Raw genomic sequence first — 21653 nt, 5'->3', positions numbered from 1 at the left:
CCCAACCCCACCCAGGCAAGGCCTTTCACTTTCCCGGGCCTCCCTGACGCCCCGCACCAGGCTGATGGGTGGCGCTTCTCCGTCGGTGAGGCCTGTGCCACTGACGACGGCCTGGTGGTGTCCCCGGCCTGAGTGCCAGAGCTGAGACCCCTGTGGGGGCAGAACTGTGGTGGAGCTCTCGTATGCTGCCCCCCATGTCACCCCTGGGGAAACTGAGGCCCAGGTAACAGGAACAAGGTGACGATACCAGGTCCCCAGCTCACTGGGGACTTGACGCTGAAATGAGCATTGAGTTTCTTTCCCTAACTCGCTTCTCTGTGCCTCTTGAGTGTCAAAGATGAGAACCAAGACAAAAGCCCATCCCCCGGCTTCTAAGTCCAAGTTCATCACTTGAATCAGGTGCCTCTCTCTCCTCTCTCTCTCTCTCTTTCTGTCACTGGACTCCAAGACACCCAGAACCCAGGACAGCTGATCCACACCCCAAAGGGTCTCCAGACTTCCCACGGGGGAAGGGCCCCTCCAGAAGAGCAGGACCCCCCATTCACCCCTGGGGCACTCGACCCAGGCCCCCGAGAAGCTCCCTCTCCTCAGAGAAGCCTGCCTGGCAGCGCACTGCCCAGAAACCCTTCAGGACCAGCCTGCAGGCCACAGGCACTCCCATTTGCAGAGTCCACAGCTCCCTGAGAGCCCTCCCTTGCCCACCCACCAGGCTGCCCTGCAGCTGCCGTCCACCTGCCAGCCGTGTGACCACAGGGAAACTGCGCACCTTCAGTGCCTCTGCGGCTGCCCCTGGGAAACAGGCAGCCATACAGGTCGTATTTGGGGCTTCTCAGATACCTGAGCCTCGAGAGGCGCTTGGCAGGGGAAGGTTGCCATCACCTCCCTTTTACATCACCTGCCCAGGAATCCTCTGAGCTCCCCCCACACCCCCGCCACACTGCACTAACCCATTGCTCTCCTCTCTTCCCTCTGCTCCCTGTAGCCAGTACGGTACCCACGGCAACCAGGCAAACACCAGCAGGCAGCATTGCTTTGTTTTCCCTCCCACTCCCTCTCAGTTTTCCCAAGGACAGGATCGTTGTCCAGTGCATCTCCCAACACTACTTCCGGCACAGGGACGCCCCCAGCAGATGCCTGAGATGGGGTCTGGGGTAGGCTCTGTCTGCTGGCGTTAGGCGAGAGGGAATGGCAGACAGGAGTGATGTCCACTGGGGCCACCCCGGCTCCAAACCTCAGCAGTAACCCTGCCAGCTGTTTATTGTCCTGGGCACTGCCAGCTGCCCAGGGAGGAACAGGTGACAGCCAGATGGGCACACGCCCAAGATATCCGTGCCTGTCCAGAGCCGTGTGAAAGGCAAGAAAAGCAAAAGAGAAGCAGGTTCATGTACTAATTCAGCAGGCGTTCATTTATCGCCCAGGCTGAGGTTCCGCAGAGCACAGGTTGAACACGGCCCCTGCTGTCACGGAGTTACAGTCCCAGCTCGGAGCTCATCACACGGAGAGGCAGCGATCAGCTCTCCAGCCAGACTCCTGCATTTACAGATGGAGAAACTCAGACCCAGAGAAGGAACAGCCACGGTCCTCAGGGCCACAGGGCAGGCATGCCCTGCGCCTGCACTGGGGAGCACAGCTGGCACAGGACACACCCAGGGCCCTGATCTCCGGTCCCAAAGCCGCCCTCTCTCTGTGGGGACAAGGAGGGGGGGATCAGCTGCTGCCTGGCTTGGCTGGAAACCAAGCCTGAGCCCAGCCCAAGCAGGAGCTAGGCGTGCCGCTGCCCGGAGACTACTTAAGGGCTCAGCAGGGCATGAGCCGCCCCTGGGCGCGGGCGACTCTCTTCAGGGTCGGTCCCGGGACAGGGCTCTGCAAGTTCCAAGTATCTGCCTGCCAGTCTCTCCAAGGAGCACAGAAGAGCAGAAGCAGGCACTCCAGGGAGACAGAGGCAGCTTCCCCTCCTGCCCCTGCTCAGCCTCTGGCCCCCAGGGAAGGCAGCCTGGCTGCACCTGCAGCCGAGCCCACCTCGCCGGTCTGCCTCGTCAGCAGAGGCTGTTGCTGCCACTGCTGCCCGCTTAGAGGCTGAGAAACTCTTTGCGGGCTGCTCAGAACGTCTGAGACCTCGCAAAGGAGACCCGAGGTCAGGGAGGCACGAGCTGCAGGTGGACCAACAGCCTCTGCCTCCAGGGGACAGAGAGGCTGGGGCTAGAGCCTGGCTGCTGCCAACCCGGGGGGACCCGGCAGCTGATAGTGGGGCTATCGTGTGAGAAGAAACCAGAGCAGGAGAGACGAAGGCCCGGCTGTGGAGCCGATGCTGCCGGTGGTCCTGGCTGCACCGTGTTGGCACAGGGCTGCCCACGGAGGTGAAGACGTGTACTTCCCCATCGGGCATTGGACCCAGCAGCTCTGACACCACTGGGGCCACCTCCCATGCTGCAGTGCCTGGGCTCCAGCTCTGGGTCTCCTCTCAATCCCAGCCTCCTGCTCATGTGCACGCGAGGAGGGAGCTGGTGATGACTCAAGTACTCGGGTCCCCGTCTTCCAGGTGGGAAACCAGAACTGAATTCCTATTTCCTGGCTTCAGCCTGGCCCAGGCCTGGCTGGCTGTTGTGGGCATTTGGAGAGTAAATCAGTAGATGGAAGTTCTCTCTCTCCCCACCCCCATACCGCCGCCGCCTTCTAAATAAATAAAACTAAACTGACTCTAAAAATGGTTTAAAAGCGCTGGGTTTCAGACTCGCACACCCTCCTAAGACAGGTGCTGCAGCTTCTGTCACCTCCTGATGTCCAGAGAAAAGCAAGGGTCGGGGACCAGAGAAACGAGTTCCAGACCCTGTTTCACCGATTCCTGGCTTGTGACCTCACCGAGGTGACTGAACGTGCTGGGGCCTCCGTGTGCGCTCCTGGATCTGACACTGCACCTGACCCGGACTTCACAGACCTGTTGGGAGGGACAGGCTGTCAGAGATGCCTTCCCGGGGCCTGGCACATTGCAGACAACACATTGGTCACGTTTCCTGCCCCAGCCCTCAGTACGTCCTCCGTCAAATCCCCAGAGAGAGCAGGCACCCCCTTCTCTCCAGCCGGGGTCTGTGGGGAAAGGGCTCTGCCCAGCGAGACGCATGGAGACCCTCCCTGGAGGGCTCGGCTCTTCCCACAGACCAGGCTCTCGGAGCCCCTGCAGCCTGCTCTTCTCCGTGGGACCGAGAAACCGGTTCTGCCTCCTCGTGCCCAGTCCTCACCCCAGGGCCTGAGCCGGCCCAGCTGAGGCACCCAGAGTTCTCAGCTTCCTGTTCCCTGGCCTCCGTTCAGGGCTGTGAATCCCAGAACTCTGAGGAAGTTGCCCCAGGTCAGAGGCAACAAATCAGGTGTGCAGAGAGGCTGCTTTTGTACCAGGCCCTGGGGGAGACCCTGGGGAGGGGGCAGCAGGCACAGGAGGCGGACAAAAGGGGCAGCAGAGATTGATGTGGTTTGGACATGAGGTTAGGGAAATCGAGGAAGGCTTCCTGGAGCTGGTGTCTTCCCCTCCAAGTGTTTTAAAGAACTTCTTGGAAGGTTAGATGGGTCAGCTTCATGGGGGCCTGGGAATGGGAACTGGTCAGCCGCTCCAAAGATGAAGCTTGCCCAGCTGGAAAGGAAGGGCTCCTCGGGTAGCACGTGGGTGAGCGCCAGAAGCAAAGAGGAGGGTCCTTTCACAGGCTGTGAAGGGCCAGGGCCCAGGGGCCCAGAGCAGGCCCAGGTCATGGAGTCGTGCAGGAGTGGCACCCAGGCCAGCCCTGACACTGACCATCCACAGGTGAGCCATTCACCTCTGAGCAGGGGACAATCCACCCCGGCCACCTGCAGTTGGATTAAACGAGGCAGCGGGGTGAGTGGCCTAACACCAGCCATGCAGTGGTGGATCTACACAATCAGCGTCATTGGTCACTCGGTCAGCCAGATGGATGGAACCCTGCGCCAGGTGCTCCACGTCCTGGGTTATCAAGTCCCCTGAGCAGCTCAGGGTTTGTCCCAGGCACCAGCGTCCTGGACACTCCCAAAGCGGGTATTGTAACCGTGAAGGGAAGAGGCCATAGTGGGGGAGAGATGGCCGCAGGTGGGCCCTGGACCTCCTCAGAGGCCAATCTGGACCCAGCAAGAAAAACTGCACATTGTACCAAGAGACATCTGGGAAAGGAAAAGCAATTCTTTATTGTGGGAACAGACACGGTACAAGCCAGCTTGTTGCGCAAGACAGCTGCTTCTGGCTTGTGCTTGCTCTCAAGGGGGTGGGGAGGACTGGGCGGGGCGGGCATGCAAAGCCGCAAGCAGGGAGACCTCTCGGGCCGGTCGGTCACTCTCAGGGGGTGGGACTGGACCCCTCGCAGCCAGGGAGGGCGCAGTGGTGTGGGAGCCTTCCCTGTGTCTGGCACTCAGGCTTCTCTCTTGCGGGAGACCACCTTCCCATCCACGGATTCCTCTATGTGGACTCGGAAACCGCCGCCACCGCCGCCACTGCCCAGGGAGACTGAGGAAAGAAGGAACGAGTGTCAGCGTCCCTCTCTCCAAGGTGGCCAGGAGAGCTGGACAGCAACCCCAAGAGCAGCCCTTAGGCAGGTGTTGAGTGACTCATCAGAGAGCCAGGCTGCAGCCATGGCAGGCGTGTGCCCAGTGCTGAGCCACGAGGTCAGGGATGTGGTCTGCACGTGGACCGAGCATGAGTGTGGGCCTCTAAACTCTAAGTGTGTGACAAGGGTCCCAAGGAGCATGCCCTGGACAAAGCCTGCTCGCCTCGGAGGTCTCGCGACATCTCTCCAACCCCAGCCCCCACGGGAGCCAACAGAGGGTCCCAGCGCCCTGAGAAAGGAGTGTGGCCTGAGCTGGCGAGGGTCCCCGCCCTGCTGGGCTGTGGGCTCTGCTTCTCCTTCCTCCCGTCCCAGCCTTCCTACCTTCCCGGATGCCAACGTTAGCCATCCTGAAAGAGAGCAGGAACCACAGGTGAGCAAAGGGGAGAGCTCAGGGACCCCTGAGGGAAGCCCCCACGGATGACTGAGCCTCCTCTCCAGCCTCTCACCTCCCCAACCCCCACTCCCACTCCTGACACCCCCAGGGGCTGGGACACCCTGATGGCCCCGAGGAGAGGCAACACCCCCTCAGCAGATTTCCCTGCAAAGAATGGTACAAGCACTGAATCAGGTGTCCCAGCCCAACTGCTACATCTACCCAACAGACAGGACGCATGGCCATGGATCAGGGCGCTGAGTCCAGACCCCTCACTCCTCGTGGGGCCATGCCAGGAGGACTTGGGGACACCCTGCCACCCCCTTAAAAACGGTCCTGCCCCAGAGCCCCAGCCCGCTGCTCCGCATCCCTGCCCTACTTGGCGTCCTGGCCCTCGAGCAGGCTGCGGTAGGTGGCGATCTCCTGCTCCAGCCGCGACTTGATGTCCAGCAGCCTGTTGTACTCCTGGTTCTGCTGCTCCATCTCGCAGCGCAGCTCGCCCAGCTGGGCCTCCAGGCTGCCCACGAGCCCCTGGATCTGCTGCAGCTGCGTGGCGTATCGGCACTCCACCTCCGCCAGCGAGTTCTCCAGCCCGGCTTTCTGCAGGAGCGACACATCAGGTGGGGAAGAACTCGCCCAGGGCCCTGGCCGGTGGAGGCGGGCCGGCGGCAGGCGGCGGGCAGTGGAGGGCAGGCGGCCCTACCATGCTGAGCTGGGACTGCAGCTCGATCTCCAGCCCCTGCATGGTGCGTCTCAGGTCTGTGATCTCCGTCTTGCTGCTCTGAAGCAGCTCTGTGTTGGAGGCCACCTCCTTATTCAGCTCCTCGGTCTGTGAGTCACACGCAGGAGAGAAGTGAGCCCCGGGGGCCTCCTGCGAGACCTGGGGAGCCGGGCCTGGCCGGGCAGGGTGGGGCAGGGCAGGCCCACCTTGCTGAAGAACCAGGCCTCGGCGTCCCGCCGGTTCTTCTCCGCCATGGCCTCGTACTGCTCCCTCATCTCGGCCAGCATGCGGCTCAGGTCCACACCCGGCGCCGCATCCATCTCCACATTGACCTGGCCGGCCAGCTGGTTGCTGAACTCCTTCATCTCCTGCAGGGTGGAGGAGCCGAAGAGAGAGCCGAGAGTCTGGGGTCCCGCATGCCCACCGTGGCTGTGCCCCTCACTCACACGGTCACCTTGGCCTTCACCACGCCCGCCACTGCTCGTGAGGATCTCCTGCCTGCCCCAGGCGCCACCCAGGGAGGACACAGGAGGTCAGCAGTTCACACTAGAGGACCAGAGGGCCTCTGTGCCACTAAGCACTCTACCAGCTGTGACAAAGGAAGCAGCAGCCCCCCCCGCCACGCCCACCACCACCACCACCCCCAGTCGCACCTCCTCGTGGTTCTTCTTCATGTAGGCCAGCTCTTCAGTCAGGCCCTCGATCTGCGCCTCCAGGTCGGTCCTGGCCAGGGTCAACTCGTCCAGCACCCTGCGCAGCCCGTTGATGTCGGCCTCCACGCTCTGGCGCAGGGCAACCTCGTTCTCATACCTGAGGAGAGAGAGGGATCCGGGCGGCTGAGTCGGAGGGAGAGCAAGGCCCAGCAAAGAGGAGAACGCGGGGTGGGCGGGGCGGGGGAGGCAGGTGTGCACTTGAGCCTGAAGTCGTCGGCAGCCAGCCTGGCGTTGTCGATCTCCAGGATGACCCGGGAGTTGTCGATGGTGGCGGCCAGGATCTGCAGGAGACCAGGAGCTCGGATGCCTAAGGGATTCCTCCCTCCCCTGCTGCCCTCCTGCCACCCGCCAACCCCTCGCTCACCACCTCCAGGTTGGCACCACCAAGGGAAGCCCCTGGGGCCCTTGGCGCAGCCTCACCTGAGGTGCTGCCCTCCTCGGCTCCAGGGCATGGCCTGGGACCCTACCCCCCCTCCCCACCCCGTGGGATGTGGCTGGCCAAGAATGTGCTAGAGTGAGGTGCAGTGGGCTCCAGCCGTAGCCCTCCCCAGGGTCCTCCTGCACCGGCCCCTCTGGGCACAGCTCACGGCCACTGCCCCCTACACTCCTTGACACAGCTGTGCGTCTACGGAACGTGGAGGGGGCCGAGAAGGCGTTTTAGAGGGGAGGAAACCAGTGCCAGTGAGGGAGACAGTGGCAGAGCCTGGAAAGAGCTCCCAGGTCCCCCAAGTCCTGGCAGTGTTCTTGGCACCAAAGCCCCCTGGAAGGGCGCAGCGGGAGGTCCTGGCACTCGGGGCTCCTGCGGTTACACCCCAGCACCATTCTTGCCAAGGAGGTAAAGGAACACTTTGAGCAGACTCCTGCAGGGCGTGTGGGACAGGGAGGGTGAGTCGCTCTCCATAATTGCCCCTACCTGTGCCCCTGTTGGACCTAACGGGATTCCCAAGAGCCCTCCTGCCCACACTGCCAAGGTGAGCAGATGTGCGCCAGCGCGTGCTCCTGGAACGCAGGTGCACGGCCACTCTGCCGAGGTTGCACATAACGCAGTCATCACCCAGGCAGAAGCAGACACGTGCAGGGCACCTGGCACCTGCTCCCCTCCTGCTGTCACCTGGGGCTCACCTTGTCCCGGAGCTCCTCAATGGTCTTGTAGTATTGGCTGTAGTCGCGCTCCGGGCTGCTCGGGCTCTGCTTCTGGTACCAGTCCCGGATCTTCACCTCCAGCTCGCCGTTGGCCTCCTCCAGGGCGCGCACCTTGTCCAGGTAGGAGGCCAGGCGGTCATTGAGGTTCTGCATGGTCACCTTCTCGTTGACAGAGAGGAGGCCGCCGTCGCCACCACCAAAGTCACCAAAGCCACCGCCAAACCCCCCTCCGAAGCCGCCACCAAAACCAGCACCGGCTGCTCCACCAAAGCCGCAGCTCATGCCGCCCCCATAGCCCCCTCCTGACCCCGAAGAGACAAACCTAGCAGAAGAAGCCGAGATGCTGCGACTCCCACCTCCCCCATAAAGACTCCCCCCACCAAAGCCACCTCCCCCATAAAGACTACCCCCACCAAAGCCACCTCCCCCAGCCCGGAGGGAGCCCCCTCGGGTAGAGCCTCCCCCAAAGGTGGAGGAAGAAGTTTGCAGAAATGTGGTAGCCATGGTCAGGCAGCCGGTGAGGTCTCAGCCAACACTGGGTATGCGGGCAGGTATCTGGGCTGGGACCAGAGCACAGCGCCTGTCTCCCCAGCCTGGAGCTCCTTATATATCCCTGGGGGTGGGGGGTGGGGGGTGCAGGACCATGTCTCCTCCCCCAGAGCCGAGCCAGCTCCTCTGCCCTCCCGACAAACACAGCTGCCTGCACACCTCCACGTGGCTCCTTGCAGGTTTTTTTTTTTTTTAATGCAACAAAAGATGATTCAGAATGAATGGTGTTTTGCCCCAGGCCATGATTTTAACACTTGGATTACGGGTCCATCTCTCTACTCCAGGAGAAAGGAGAGAGAGCAGCAGGGAGCAAAGTCCCAGCCAGCTGTGCCTTCGGTGGGTTTCTCCCACCCCAAGGACCCACAGCATGGGCAGACCCTGGCCACCACCATCTCCTGCCCTGGGAGCCTTGCTCCGACACAGACGGCTCCCCACTCTCAGTGGGGACTGTACTTCCCAAACCCTGCTCTGTGCTCACAGACCTGGTACATGAGCTGTGGGGCCCCGGGAGACAGGCTGAGGACAGGAGAGGAAGACTTGATCCAACTGAGGCGACCAGCATCTGTCCTTTCCCTGGGGTTCCTCTGCCTCCCTCCCTCCAACCCAAGGATCTCTCCTTCTCCTCCAGTTCACCCCAGCCTCCATGGCCTTGGCACACTTGCAAAAGCCCAGCAGGCTGAGCCCTGACAGGGGGCTGATTGATGGTGCCGCCACCTGCCAACTGCACATGTCACTGAACCTCTGCTTGCTCCCGGGACGCGTTGGGGCAAACCTCTGCAGATAAGGCCGGGGCACATTCCAGAAAGCCCCTGCCTTCTCCTGGAGAGGCATGTCGCTGCCTAGCAGGGACAGATTAACCCCCGTTTGTCCTGTCGGGCACTGCAGAGCTGAGGAGGGCCGGAGCCAGAAGTCTCAACCAGCCTGAACATTGCCAAGAGCAAAGACGTGGGGAGGCTGGTTGGCCAGAGATGTTGAAGGTCAAGTCAAACACTCAGAGAGGACAACCATCCCCTCTGCCCTCCAAGTTGGGGCCACCTGACACTGTGGTCAATGCAACGTGCAGGTGTGGCTCAGCCTCTGGCCCCCGACTCCAGAATGAACAGAAAGTCTGGGAGCAGAGAGCGAGCAAGACAAGAGAGGGAGACTCAGGAGGAGGGGGGTTTCCTGGGCCAAGGCTGCAGTGTGGTGGGGTGGACGGGGCTCTGGAATCCCTCGGGCCTGGGTTCAAATCCTGTCTCTACTGATGCCGCTTGGGCCAGCTTGGCCGTATGAGTTTTAGGTCGCAGTTTCCTTATGCTAAGTACCAGACTCAGCTCTTACTTCCAGGGAAGCTCTGGGGCTCTCCGTCTTCTAAGGGCCCCAGTGCTGGGCTGCATGTCCAGCCCTGAGATGTCCCAATACCCTCACTGGGAGGGCACTTGACCTTGGGCATCAGAACCTGCTGCGAGAGCGCCTTGGCGTGCTTTGGGCTCAACAGTGTCGCCGCCGCTCCACCGCCAGCTCCTGCCGGGCAGTGCGGGCTGTTATCCTGGTTGCCGTAAGGTGGGTCTTTCCTTCCACACATGCTGCACCCACAAGCCGTGCTCATCACAGGTTTCAGAGGAACGAAACTAGGACCCAGGGAGGTGACGTAGGCTGTGCAAGGCGGCACCGCGAGTAAGGGGAGTCGGGGCCTCTGACCCCGCATTCCTGCCTCTGCGCCGCGGTGTGGGGGTGGGGAACCTGTGAGCCTGGCCCCAGACAGTGCGGTATTGTCTCGGGGTGGGAGGATATTGTCTTCTCCTCCCAAAGAAAAATAATCAAACCCAGATCAGCCACAGCTCATTAAACCTCTGCAGACATCGTGGCCCCAGCAGTTACCACGGGAACAGCCGCTCGCCCATCGCCCTGAGCTGCAGCAGGGCTGGACCCCAGCCAGCTCCCCCTGCACCCCCACAGCCCTTCCCGGTGGCTTTCCTGGGCCCGGAGCTGCAGCTGCCCCCTCGTGGCTTCTGTCGCAAATCCCTGGCTTCAGTCCCAGCTGGGGCAGGGCCCTGGGGCCTCCTCATTAGCTGGCACCAGGCGGGAGGGCATTGAGAGGAAGGAGCTGTGTTTGGCCCCCTGCCTAGACTGCACCCCAGGCCCTGCCGCAGGCCGCCCGCCCAGGAGGCTGGGCCAGTTTCTGTCCTTTGCCCACCGCAGCCAGGTGGGTCTTGGAGCTGGGCCTTCCCGCCTTGGGCCGGGGCAGTGCAGCCCAGTGGAAAGAACCCGGGGCTGGATTCTGCTCTGGGTGCAACTTCAGCAGGGCCCTTAGCTGCGACCCCAGTCACAGAACCACAGCAAGCATTCAATGGCACGTGGAGGGAGGAGGGGGAGGGTGGTCTCCAGAAACCCTGGATCCTCCCGCCCTCCTCAGCTGCCCAGGGAGGTGCCAGAGACAATGGGCACCACCTGGGCCTGGTGACCTAACCTCCGAATCTCTCCTTTCCCATGTGCACAGTGTGCTGCTTTGGGCCTTAATCTACCAATCAGGAAAATGGGAATGAGCCCAGCTCAGCCCAATTCACAGAGAGGCATTGATGGACAGGAAGCAGTCCACCTTGAAGATCTGCATTGATGCAAAGGTGTCGCCCCCCCTCCCACCAAGCCCACCCTCTCCCCTCTCAGCCTCCTGGCTTCTTCCAATGCCAGCTCCCAGATGGAGACAGAAAAGTGTCCCCGCCACTCCCCACCCCATGCACACACAAAGAAGGCTTCACACCAAACACCCAGGCCTGCGACCCAGGCACCTGCCCCACCTGTGTGGGCCCAGACCCCGCCCCACAGCCACATTCCTGGGGCCCTGGAACCCAGGCAGGGTTTGTGACAACAATGCAGGCTTTCACGGGCAGGGACAGGTACCTCCAGGCAGTCCCAGCCTGGGGGTGTGGCCAGGCCTCTGCCTCCAGCACCAAGGCTTCCTGGGAAGTTACAAGGGACAGCAGGACCTGTGTGTGCTGGAGACAGGACAGTGAGGGAGGTGACAGAAGGGGCTCCTTGAGACCCCAGGGAAACTGGGGACAGAGCGCCTCCTTCAGGCTTAGCCTGAGCTGTGACAGGGTGGGTACAGGAGTGGCACCAGGGTCCCTCCCTTGCCACCTCTTATTGGGACCTGACCCTCCGGGTCCCAGGAAGTGGGCCTTCTTTATGGGTCTCCCATTTGCCTCAAATTGGCTTCAGTTCTTGGCAGGGGCAGGACCACACCCGCCCCAGGGCATAGTCATATGGTAAAGTTGGGACTTTGCCCCTTGCAGGCTCAGGGCAGGCCCCAGAAACGCCAGGTTGGGGGGGTCTGTGTGGGAGGTCTGGGTCACAGCTGGGTCCTGTTCCAGGCGCCAGGCCCAGGAATGGGCTGGTGGGCGAAAGGGGCTTATGCAGGGCTGCCCCGGAGCGGATGAGTGTGTTGGTGCATGTGAGCTCCTCAACAGGTTCACCCTCTCCCAGCTGGCCCCAGGCAGGTGCCTAACCCCACAGCCCCCATTTTGGCTCAGTGGGGAAATGCGCTCCCACCCCAGGGGACCGCAGTGCTGAGCCTCCCTCTGATCCAGACGGGCGTGCCAGCAACGCTGGCGTAGTGCTGCCAACTCCAGGAGACCACCTGGGCAGAGATGGCGCCATGCACCCAGAATCAGGAGACACAGAGCCTGGTCCTGGCTCCACCACGTAGCTGGAGTGGGACCCTGGACAACACTCAACCTCTCTGCGCCCGCTTCTTCATCTGCGAGATGGCAGCTCGTAACCCCTTCTAAGGTTGCTTTGGTTAAATGCACACAGCAATCGCTCAATCCGTTTCACACGCACATGCCCCAGCCCCAGACGGGGTGCAGCGGAGAGAAAACTGTATCTGGAAGCCAAACCCCCTTCACCACGGGCTGGAGCAGTAGAAACAGACAACAAAGCCCCTCAGCTCTGGGGACCTTGGTCTACTGCACGCGCTGTGGAAATGGTGTTTAGTTCACAAGGCCGTTGTCGGATCCGGTGAGAGAAATGAAGACTTGTGCGCGCAGGAATTACCATGACAACCAAAGTATGTTTGTCCCTTCCCTTTACCGGGACAGGGTGAACTTGGGTTCAAAAGAAAATCTAAACTGGAGCAGGCTGAATTAACAAAGCAAACTCCCGCCTCCCTCAGGCCATAAAGTTTTATTGGCAGCTCAGGGGAGGAGCCCAGAGGAAGGACCCCTCCCCTCCCGCAACCCTGCCAGGAGCAGAGCCCAGCAGCCAGCCGGGCAGCTCAGATGACCTTGGAGGTGGGCAGGTTGTTGTAGTGGGCGTCCTGGCCCTCGAGCAGGCTGCGGTAGGTGGCGATCTCCTGCTCGAGCCGCGACTTGATGTCCATGAGCTGCTGGTACTCCTGGTTCTGGCGCTCGGTGTCGGCACGCACATCACTCAGCTGGGCCTCGATGCTGCTGATCACCGCCTGGATCTGCGCCAGCTGCGCCCCGTAGCGGGCCTCCGTCTCTGCCAGCGTGCCTTCCAGGGCCGCTTTCTGGGGGGGGGGGGGGGGGCAGAGGAGGTGTGAGGCCTGGTTCCCAGAGCCGGTGTGGGCACGGCCACCACGAGCCAGGCTGCACCACCGCACTCCCCCTGCCCCGAGCCGGGAGCCACGTACCATACTGAGCTGTGACTGCAGCTCGATCTCCAGGCCTTGCATGGTCCGGCGCAGGTCGGTGACCTCGGACCTGCTGCTCTTGAGCTGCTCCGTGTTGACTGCCACCTCGCGGCTCAGCTCCTCCGTCTGCAACGCGGCAGGAGGCAGAGGGGATCAGCATGGAGGCAGGTGTCTGGGGCGTGGTGGCGCCTCGAGCCCTCTCTCTCCCTGCCACCCCGCCAAGGGCACCGGCTCCCCACTGCGTACCCGGCTGTTGAACCAGGCCTCGGCATCCTTCCGGTTCTTCTCAGCCATGACTTCATACTGGCTTCTCATTTCACTCAGGATCTTGCCTAGGTCAATGCCTGGAGCAGAATCCACCTCCACGCTGACCTGGCCACCCACCTGGCCCCTCAGGGCACTGATTTCCTGGAGAGACAGACATCAGGGAGGTGGGTGTGTCAGGGCCCAGAGCCTGCTGGGCTTGGGCCAGTCACTCCCCCACCTCCTCAACCCAAAGTTGGGGGGCGGGTGCGAGTTCAGGTGCAGACCTAGGAGGCAGCACTGGGAGGGTGACCAGGAGGCCGCCATCCCCTGCTGAAACCCAGGGAGCTGTGATCCGCACACAGGGCTCTGGCCGCAGCCAGAGGACACAGGACGGAAGTGCCCTCCGCCCTGGGAAGCAGGGGCAGGATGGACAGGGCCCAGCGCGAAACGTACCTCCTCGTGGTTCTTCTTCAGGTAGGCCAGCTCCTCCTTCAGGCCCTCGATCTGCAACTCCAGGTCGGTTCTGGCCAGGGTCAGCTCATCCAGCACCCTGCGCAGCCCGTTGATGTCGGCCTCCACGCTCAGGCGCAGGGCCTGCTCCGTCTCAAACCTTTCAGGGGGAATAGTTGCCATCAGCCCAGAGTTTCCTCTGCAGTGCCGAAGACCCAGCCTGGAGGGTTTGCTGCAGGCCAGCTGGGAGGGAAGGGGGATGGAGGGAGGGACAAGAGGCAGTCCTCCCACTGCACTGAGCCGCTCTAAGAGCCCAGGAGTGCCAACCCCTCTCTGCCCTGACTCGCGCAGCCCCCACCCCTGTGCAGTCACTCACTTGGTTCGGAAGTCATCGGCAGCCAGACGGGCGTTGTCGATCTGCAGCACAATCTTGGAGTTCTCAATGGTGGCACCAAGAATCTGGAAGGCAGAGGCAGGAGGCTGGCACCGGTGCAGCGACCGGCACTGCCCACCCACCGTCTGCCTCTGCGCAGGCTCTCTGCACACCGAAGCCCCAGCTGCCCCGCTGCTGCCGCATGGCCTGCTCCCTGGGAGGCCTTGAGAGTCAGAGCAGGAGGAAACACTGCAGGGGTCCAGGCCTGGGAAGGACACTCTGAGACCTGTGCCCAGACACATTCTCAGTGGCCTGAAGGGGGTGTATAAGCCAGACACAGGGGAACCGAAGGGGAGGGGGGGGATCAAGAGAGGCACCAAGAAGGGCTTCCCCCTTTGCACCCCCACTCAAGGCTCATCCTGCCTGCAGGGAGAGAATCCCAGTGGTTGAGCACCTGCTAAGCACTCTGTACCTCATCTCTACAGCCTCTGGAGAGAGCAGGTCCCAACTCATTAGTCAAGCACACCAGGGGGTGATTTGCAGGGTTTTGTATTGAAACAGAATAGAACTTCATTCACTTTCAATGTTTGGGGGGTAGCCTTTGGTGCACAGGCTGAGCTGCCACTCAAGGTGCCCACACCCCTTATCTGAGGGCCTGGGTTCCTGCCCAGGCCCTGCTAGCCATTCCAGTTTCCTGACCACGCACACAGCAGATGGCTCAACTACTTGGGTGGGAGAGCAGGACGATGTTCTGCCTGGAGCTCCTGGCTTCAGCCTGGCCCTGCCCTGGCTGTTGCAGTCATTTGGGGAGTGAACCAGTGGATGGGGGATCCCTAGCCCTCACTCTGCTCTCCCTTTCAAATAAATAAAATGTTAAAGCACAGCAAAACAACAGAAGGGATCACCCGAGCAGGGTAGGAATTGTTTTAGAAACGTGTGCCTCTATGGGTGGGGGTGACGTGTGAGGGCCACAACAAGACGCCTTTCTTATTGTGGTCACCGTTCTGGTTGGCTCTGCGTCCTGGATACAGACACAGCTTGGCAGGCCCGAGCTCCCGCAGGGCGGGCTGCCGCTGTAGCTGTAGCCGGTGCTCCCGGGCAAGCAAAGACCAGGGACCCCTGCCTGCGTTCCCTGTACCCGGAGCAGCGGCCACAGCGCCCGCTCCCTTTACCCCCAAAGCTCCGTGAAAGCTGGGGCCCCCAGGCCAAAGGCAGTGGGAGGGGCCAAAGCCTTAGAAGGAAGCCAGACCTGCAAAACCAGAGGAAAGGAATGCAGGGGTCACAGGGAAGGGATAGGTCTGGCCCAAAAGGGACCACTTCCTCCCATGACAAACTCCCGCACCTGCCCGCTGCGGCCCGACGCCGCGTGCCACCGGAACCCCTGACCCAGGCCTCGCAGACCCGCGCCCCTTCTTCCTCCCGCCCCGAAATCCCGCCCCGCCGCCTCCCGGGCCCCACCCACTTACCTGCCCTGCCCAGCTCCCCTCCCCCTACCCACCGCCTCCACTTCCTGCTCCAGGGTCCTGCCCTGAGGTTCCGCCCCGGGCGCCTGCCCTGCTCATTCGGCCTCAACCCACGCGGCCCTCCCCGGACGGGCTCGCTTCCGCTCCCCACGGGAGGTGGCCCCGGCGCCCGCCACCCCGACTCTCGCCGCGCCCAGCCCGCCGGGCGGGGATTCTGCGGCCGCCGCCCACGGCCCGCCGCCCGCCTCGCCGCAACAGGTGCACTCTGGCGGCCGGGCCGCCGCCCACCTTGTCCCGCAGGTCCTCGATGGTCTTGAAGTAGTGGCTGTAGTCGCGAGAGGGCCCGGGCCCCTGCTTCTGGTACCAGTCACGGATCTTCACCTCCAGCTCGCCGTTGGCTTGCTCCAGGGCGCGCACCTTGTCCAGGTAGGAGGCCAGGCGGTCGTTGAGGTTCTGCATGGTGATCTTCTCATTGCCAGCCAGGAGCCCGTCGGACCCAGCCAAGGCGACCCCATAGCCGCCGCCGTAGCCCCCAGAGGAGGACGAGGACACGAAGCGGGCAGAGGACACAGACACGCCGCGGCCACCCGAGCCCCCGTGGATGCTGGGCGCGCGGAAGCTGCCCCCGGCCCCAAAGCGCACGGAGCCGCCGCCCAGGCCTCCGAAGGAGGAGGCAGCGGACGACTGGCGATAGCTGTAGGAAGTCATGGCGAGGAGGAAGAGGCTGCGGCGAGAGCGAGCGACACTGGCCTGAGTCGGGCAGACAGCAGGAGGAGTGGCGAGGCCCTCACCTGGCGCCTTTTATGCCCACGGCAGGAGGGGGAGGGGGAGGGGACAGTGTCAGGGGCGGATATCTGAGCCCCAAGGAATTTGCAGGCTCCAGAGCGCAAACATGGACACTCACCCCATTGGTCAGTTCCTGGTAGCTCTGCCCCCCGGCCCTCCCCTACCAGAACCCGAGGTCCCTGCCCTGCCTGGAGCTGCCCCACCCCAGCCCACTCCCGGCTCTCCCCCGGGAACACACATTCACCCCAGCAAACACACACACACACACACACACACACAGGTGGATACACCTGGCCCCAGGAACTCACTCACCCTCTGCCTCTCACCAGACTCCCAGAGTGTGACAACCCCCCCACACACACACACACACACACACAAGGAATTGCAGCCCTGCTCAGATTACACTCCTGTTAATCTCTCACTGGTCAGCAGTGGCTTCGACCCCTCCATTAGAGCCTTGGGATCCTAACAGGTGCCCCCAAAGAGTGCCTTCACCAGATTCCCAGGCCCACTGAAAGTTACAGCCAGTCAGCCACGCCCTGGGGCTCCCACACCCTGGGTTCCCCTTAGTCCCCTCTGACAAAGGAGGAAGGTGCTTGGAGCAGCTGGGACCCAGCGGCCCCACCCTGCTGTGGCCATGCAAAGCCTGGGTGACAATAGGGACCTGAGCGCAGCTGCAGGGAGCGGTCCTGGCTGCGGGACTGGGGCCTCTACAAGCCCAAGTGCAAGTCTGACCCTGACCCCGAGGCTACACCTGGAACCCCCAACGCCCACCTGCACCTGGACAGTTCCCCACACAAAAGCATGGGGCTGTTCAACAATCCATTTATTAGGCTGCTTTAGAGAATGGGGCCTGAAGTGGGGGAGGGGGCGGCATTTAGCACCTGCCACCCAAAGACAAGACAAGGACGGAATTCCTGTCCCCCTGAGACAGGATGATCTGGGTGCCTGACAGGTTGGTCCTCATGGTTAGGACGTGGATGAATGAGTGGGTGAATGAATGAGCCGGGGAGAGCACCACACAGTGCCACGCGCAAGGCGAGCTGTCCCCACCACTCACTGCCCCAGCCCTGCTACTCAGCCCGGGCAGCAACTCCCCCCACACCAGGGGCCCTGCAGCAGTCTCACCCCAGCCCCTGCACCGCCTTCTCCTGTCCTCACAGAGCCCCCCTCTGCCTCTAGGCGGGAGTTAAGGAGAAGCAGCCATCTCCAGCTCTAAGCCTCAGCTTCCCCCCTCGAAATGAGGGGTTCGGCTCAGCCCTGCTCTCTGCATAGTATCCCCTGGGTCATCTGTGACTAACTGAAAGCTTGTCCCCAGCCTCTGAAACCCAAGTCCCCAGCAAACTGTCTTGTAGCCAGCAGCTCCCCAGACAGGGACAGGGATGGGACAGGGACGAGGGGCAGGGCAGGCACACACGCCCACCCAGCACCAGGAGCAGCCCTCAGCCGTCAGCTGGCCAGCGGAAGGCTGTTCAAAGCAGTGACTCAGGGACAGGAAGACAGAGGCTGGGTCTGGGAGCCCCGAGGGGAAGAGGTGGCCCTGGCCATGAAGGCAGGGTGTGGCTGGGCCTTTACAAAGGTTGCTGTCGCCAGGGCTGGCCTGGTGAGTCACTCTCCTTATCTGGCCCTGGGGAGGAGGCCTGCTCCCTATGAGGGGCAGAGGGATATGGGCCAGATAGTTGCCAGAACACCAAGCCCCGGCCACATCTGTTGTGCGACCTGATGGGAGGGTCTGGGAGGAAAATCTGTCTCAGGAAACAAAGAACAGTTCTACTCCAAAGCTGAAGTGGGTCTAAGGGGCCTAGCATTCCAGCCCCTTCCCAGGGCCCTAACCCTGAGAACAGTCACCTCTAGCTGGGCAACAGTGTGCTTTGCAGCTCTCCCTGGATCCTCACCACAGCCCCCTAGAAAGAATATTCTTTTCTTTCTTTTTTTATTTAAGACAAGAGTTTCCGAGAGAGAGGTCTTCCCTCCTCTGGTTCACTCCCCAGTTGGCTGCAATGGCCAGAGCTGAGCCGATCTGAAGCCAAGAGCCAGGAGCTTCTTCCTGGACTCGCATGTGGGTACAAGGGTCCAAGCACTTAGGCCATCTTCTGCTGCTTTCCCAGGCACATTAGCAGGGAGCTGGATCGGAAGTGGAGCAGCTGGGTCTCATTTCAAATAAATACATCTTTAAAAATAAAAAGAGCTGGGGGAGAGAAAGGTACATATAGAAGACCTCATGAACTTGTGGATGCCATCGCCTTCCCCAAGGACCACAACTCGAGCCACTGCTGTCAGTGACGTGCACCAGGCCTCGTGGATGCCGGTGCAGGGAGACAGAAATGCAGGCAAGGCACTGGCAGCCTGGTGGGGGCTTACGGATACATGTTAGTTTTGACAAAATGGGATAGATTAAATACCTGTAGAAATTTTTGCTCTCTCCTACTAATTAACGAACATTTAAAGAGAATTAGAGGCCGGCGCCATGGCTCAATAGGCTAATCTTCCGCCTTGCGGCACCGGCACACCGGGTTCTAGTCCCGGTCGGGGCGCCAGATTCTGTCCCGGTTGCCCCTCTTCCAGGCCAGCTCTCTGCTGTGGCCTGGGAGTGCAGTGGAGGATGGCGCAAGTGCTTGGGCCCTGCACCCGCATGGGAGACCAGAAGCACCTGGCTCCTGGCTTTGGATCAGCGTGGTGCGCCAGCCACGGCAGCCATTGGAGGGTAAACCAACGGTAAAGGAAGACCTTTCTCTCTGTCTCTCTCTCTCACTGTCCACTCTGCCTGTCAAAAAAAAATAAATAAATAAAGAGAATTAGAGACAATGGAAGATGAGACACGTTGACACCAATCTATAGCACAGCAGACAAGGGGCTCAGACCCAGGGATAGGGGGTGTTAGGAGGGGCAGAGAGGGCAGGGCAGGAAACCCCAGGAAGGCTCAGAGATCAGGGGCCCCAGTAACTCTGGGAGAAGCCAAGGCAGGATGGGGAGCAAAGCCCACTGGGGGTTTCTCTTGGCAGATCCGAGATCTGTGAGACCCAGCGTAGCCGAGTGAGTCCCTCTCCCCGGCCCAGGAGGAGACGGGAGACTTCCTTTGTCGCAGCAGATTGGGAAAATTACGAAGTCTGGTCATAGCAGGTGCGGGGGTGGCTCTAGGCAGGTGAGTCTCCTGCACATGCTGGTGGGAGGCAAACAGCTGCCGTCACCTTGCAGCTGCTTGGCAGGACCTTCCGTTTAAGCAAATCCACCTGCCCCACGAGCCACAGCTGCATGCTCCGTGTTTATCCAGGAAGACCAACCAGGGTTCTTCCAAAAGCTCCTCGAAAAATGCATGAAGGGAAGAACACGCGTGCATTTTAACATTGTTTCTCACTGAAATAAACACCTTTTCATTCCATTTTCCCATGAGCTTGCAGAGAACACGCTTTGCAGCGTGGTTTATCATTTGGAAAGACAGAAGCAACCCCTGCAGGCGATGGTTGAGCAGCTCACTGTGGAGGACCCCAGGAGGAGCGGCCCTGGGGGCGCATGACAAACTCAGCTGACGTAGCTCAGAAGATGCCTGCTCCTCCAGGGACGTGGGGACCCTAACGGAAGCGCACAGACAGGGCAGGACACGCGCAGCCGACAAGCAGCGCCTTTGGAGGGAGGCTGATCAAGGGGAGCAGTCCCAGGACCCGAGCTTGAACCTTCTGCTTGGGACAGTCAGGAGAACGTGTGTGTGTGCTTCTTGTTCATTAAGAGTAAATAAATTCTTCTCTTTTATAAGACTTGCTTGTTTGAAAGGTAGAGTTACAGAGAGAGAGAGATTTTCCATCCACTGATCCACTCCCCCAATGGCCACAACAGCTGGGGCTGGGCCAGGCCAAAGCCAGGAGCTTCTTCTGGGTCTCCCACATGTGAGAAGGGGCCGAAGGAGTTGGGTCATCTTCCACTGCCTTCCCAGGCACATTAACAGGGAGCTGGATCAGAAGTGGAGCACCCTGGACTTGAACCAGCGCCCATGTGAGATGCCAGCATCGCACGTGGTGGTTTTACCCCCTATGCCACAACACCGGCCTCAATAATTTGTTTTTTATTTTTAAGATTGATTTATTCATTTATTTATTTATTTGAAAGAGTGACAGAGAGAGGGAGGGAGAGAGAGACAGAGAGATCTTCCATCCACTGGTTCGCTACAACTGGGGTCGGTCCAGGCCAAAGCCACTAACTAGCCAGGAGTTCCATTTGGTTCTCCCACATGGGTGCAGGGGCCCAAGCACTTGAACCATCTTCCACTGCCTTCCCAGGTGCATTAGCAGGGAGCTGGATAGGAAGTGGAGCAGCCAGGGCTTGAGTCAGCACTCAGATATGGGAAGCCAGCATTGCAAGTGACAGCTTAACATGCACACCACAACTCCAGTCCCTAAATAATTTCCTAAGAAATGCTGTAGGGCTGACTTTTAGAACTGGCTGAATTCAACACACTCAGTCCCCTCCCTACACGCACCAGCGACTTCAGCCTCACCTCATCCACACCTGTGCCCTGGTGTTGGTTTTGTTCTGTTTGGAGAGGCAGAGAGACAGGTGAGACAGACCATAGACAGACAGAAAGCTCCCATCTACTGGTTCACTCTCCAGATTTCTACAATGGCTAGAGCTGGGCCAGGCCCAAAGCTGGGAGCTAAGAACTCCATCCGGGTCTCCCTCGTGAGTGGCAAGGGCCCAGTTACTTGAGCCATCACCACTACCTCCCATGGTCTGTATTAGCAAGAAGCAGGAGCCGGGTATCAAACCCAGGCACCGCAATGTGGGGCACAGGCGTTAACACTCGCACACTCTGGCCTTCCACTGGGAAAGGAGAGAGGAAGCTCTGGCGAGCAGAGAGCAGAGGCAGACAGAGAGACTCCGGGAGAGGTTCTAACTCCTGCCCCAGGCCGTGGAGCTGCTTTCACCCAAGAAGCAAAAGGGCAGAACTTGTCCAAGAGAAACTAGGCGAGTTCCCGGTGCCTTGGACCTGGCGGGGAGTCTCTCATGCTCTGACCACCCAGGGACCAGGAGCTTCGGGAGCACCCTCACAGTGGGCAGGGCACATGCACGCTGGGGCCGGAGCTGGCAGCCCAGCACAGCATGCCCCGTGCAGGCCTGCAGCCAGCAGCCACCTGTCAGCTCCTGTGAGGTGCTCCCTGGGGACCCCCTGGGCTGCGGGGGCAGGGGGCCACCGTGTGAGGCAGCGGGCACCTGGGCCTCCAGCCAGTCGACACAAGCGTGCAGAGTTGTGTCTGCTCGTCTCTGCCCAGCAGCAGCAACAGCAGCAAGAGAGCACCACTCCTGAGCAAGAAGCTGGCAGAGGGGCCGGCCTTTGGCACAGCCGCCAAGACATGGCTGGCGGCTCCCACGTCCCACACCCGAGTGCCTGGGTTCAAGCCCCAGCTCCACTTCCAGCTCCAACTTCCTGCTAATGCTCACTCTGGGAGGCAGCAGGCGATGGCCCAAGGACCTGGGTCCCTGCCATCCATATGGGGGACAACTCGGACCGAGTTCTGGGCTCCCAACTTCAGCCCAGCCCAACCCCAGCTATTGTGAGTGTTCGGGTAGTGGAACAGCAGATGGGAGATCGATCCGTATCTCTCTCTCTCTCTCC

General features: G+C 61.1%; 2 protein-coding genes across 3 annotated transcripts; both read right to left on the bottom strand.

The window, feature by feature from the left end:
- Nucleotides 1-4160: 4160 nt before the first annotated feature.
- Nucleotides 4161-8129, bottom strand: KRT15 (keratin 15). Of its 2 annotated transcripts, XM_089317826.1 has the most exons (9): nucleotides 7974-8129; nucleotides 7531-7940; nucleotides 6607-6689; nucleotides 6349-6505; nucleotides 5902-6063; nucleotides 5678-5803; nucleotides 5354-5574; nucleotides 4923-4948; nucleotides 4161-4501 (listed from the first exon to the last, which is right to left on the bottom strand). In XM_089317826.1, exons 1-9 carry the CDS (start codon nucleotides 8053-8055, stop codon nucleotides 4407-4409), a joined length of 1362 nt encoding a protein of 453 aa, XP_089173952.1. In that variant the 5' UTR covers nucleotides 8056-8129; the 3' UTR covers nucleotides 4161-4406. The 2 variants fall into 2 exon arrangements, with proteins under 2 accessions (XP_089173952.1, XP_008269673.1); XM_008271451.5 differs by having other exon boundaries at nucleotides 7531-8129.
- A 4117-nt stretch (nucleotides 8130-12246) lies between these two features.
- LOC100344434 (keratin, type I cytoskeletal 19) lies at nucleotides 12247-16122 on the bottom strand. The gene is made up of 6 exons (XM_002719381.5): nucleotides 15551-16122; nucleotides 13803-13885; nucleotides 13430-13586; nucleotides 12977-13138; nucleotides 12731-12856; nucleotides 12247-12607 (listed from the first exon to the last, which is right to left on the bottom strand). Exons 1-6 carry the CDS (start codon nucleotides 15968-15970, stop codon nucleotides 12353-12355), a joined length of 1203 nt encoding a protein of 400 aa, XP_002719427.1. The 5' UTR covers nucleotides 15971-16122; the 3' UTR covers nucleotides 12247-12352.
- Nucleotides 16123-21653: the final 5531 nt, after the last annotated feature.

The sequence above is a fragment of the Oryctolagus cuniculus genome, chromosome 17 (genome assembly GCF_051225735.1).
Source record: "Oryctolagus cuniculus isolate XC-2025 breed Fujian yellow rabbit chromosome 17, ASM5122573v1, whole genome shotgun sequence".
Taxonomy (NCBI): Eukaryota; Metazoa; Chordata; class Mammalia; order Lagomorpha; family Leporidae; genus Oryctolagus; species Oryctolagus cuniculus.
This window is presented reverse-complemented; position numbering and strand designations above follow the sequence as displayed.

Excerpts from the sequence above, each read along its gene's own strand:
- KRT15 (XM_008271451.5), bottom strand. The coding sequence starts at position 8,055 with ATGGCTACCACATTTCTGCAAACTTCTTCCTCCACCTTTGGGGGAGGC. Across the intron at positions 5,575-5,677 it reads TGCAGTCCCAGCTCAGCATG|AAAGCCGGGCTGGAGAACTC; the intron begins GTAGGGCCGCCT and ends TCGCTCCTGCAG. Across the intron at positions 4,502-4,922 it reads TAACGTTGGCATCCGGGAAG|TCTCCCTGGGCAGTGGCGGC; the intron begins GTAGGAAGGCTG and ends TTCTTTCCTCAG.
- LOC100344434 (XM_002719381.5), bottom strand. The coding sequence starts at position 15,970 with ATGACTTCCTACAGCTATCGCCAGTCGTCCGCTGCCTCCTCCTTCGGA. Across the intron at positions 13,587-13,802 it reads GCCGATGACTTCCGAACCAA|GTTTGAGACGGAGCAGGCCC; the intron begins GTGAGTGACTGC and ends TCCCCCTGAAAG. Across the intron at positions 13,139-13,429 it reads TGAAGAAGAACCACGAGGAG|GAAATCAGTGCCCTGAGGGG; the intron begins GTACGTTTCGCG and ends CTGTCTCTCCAG.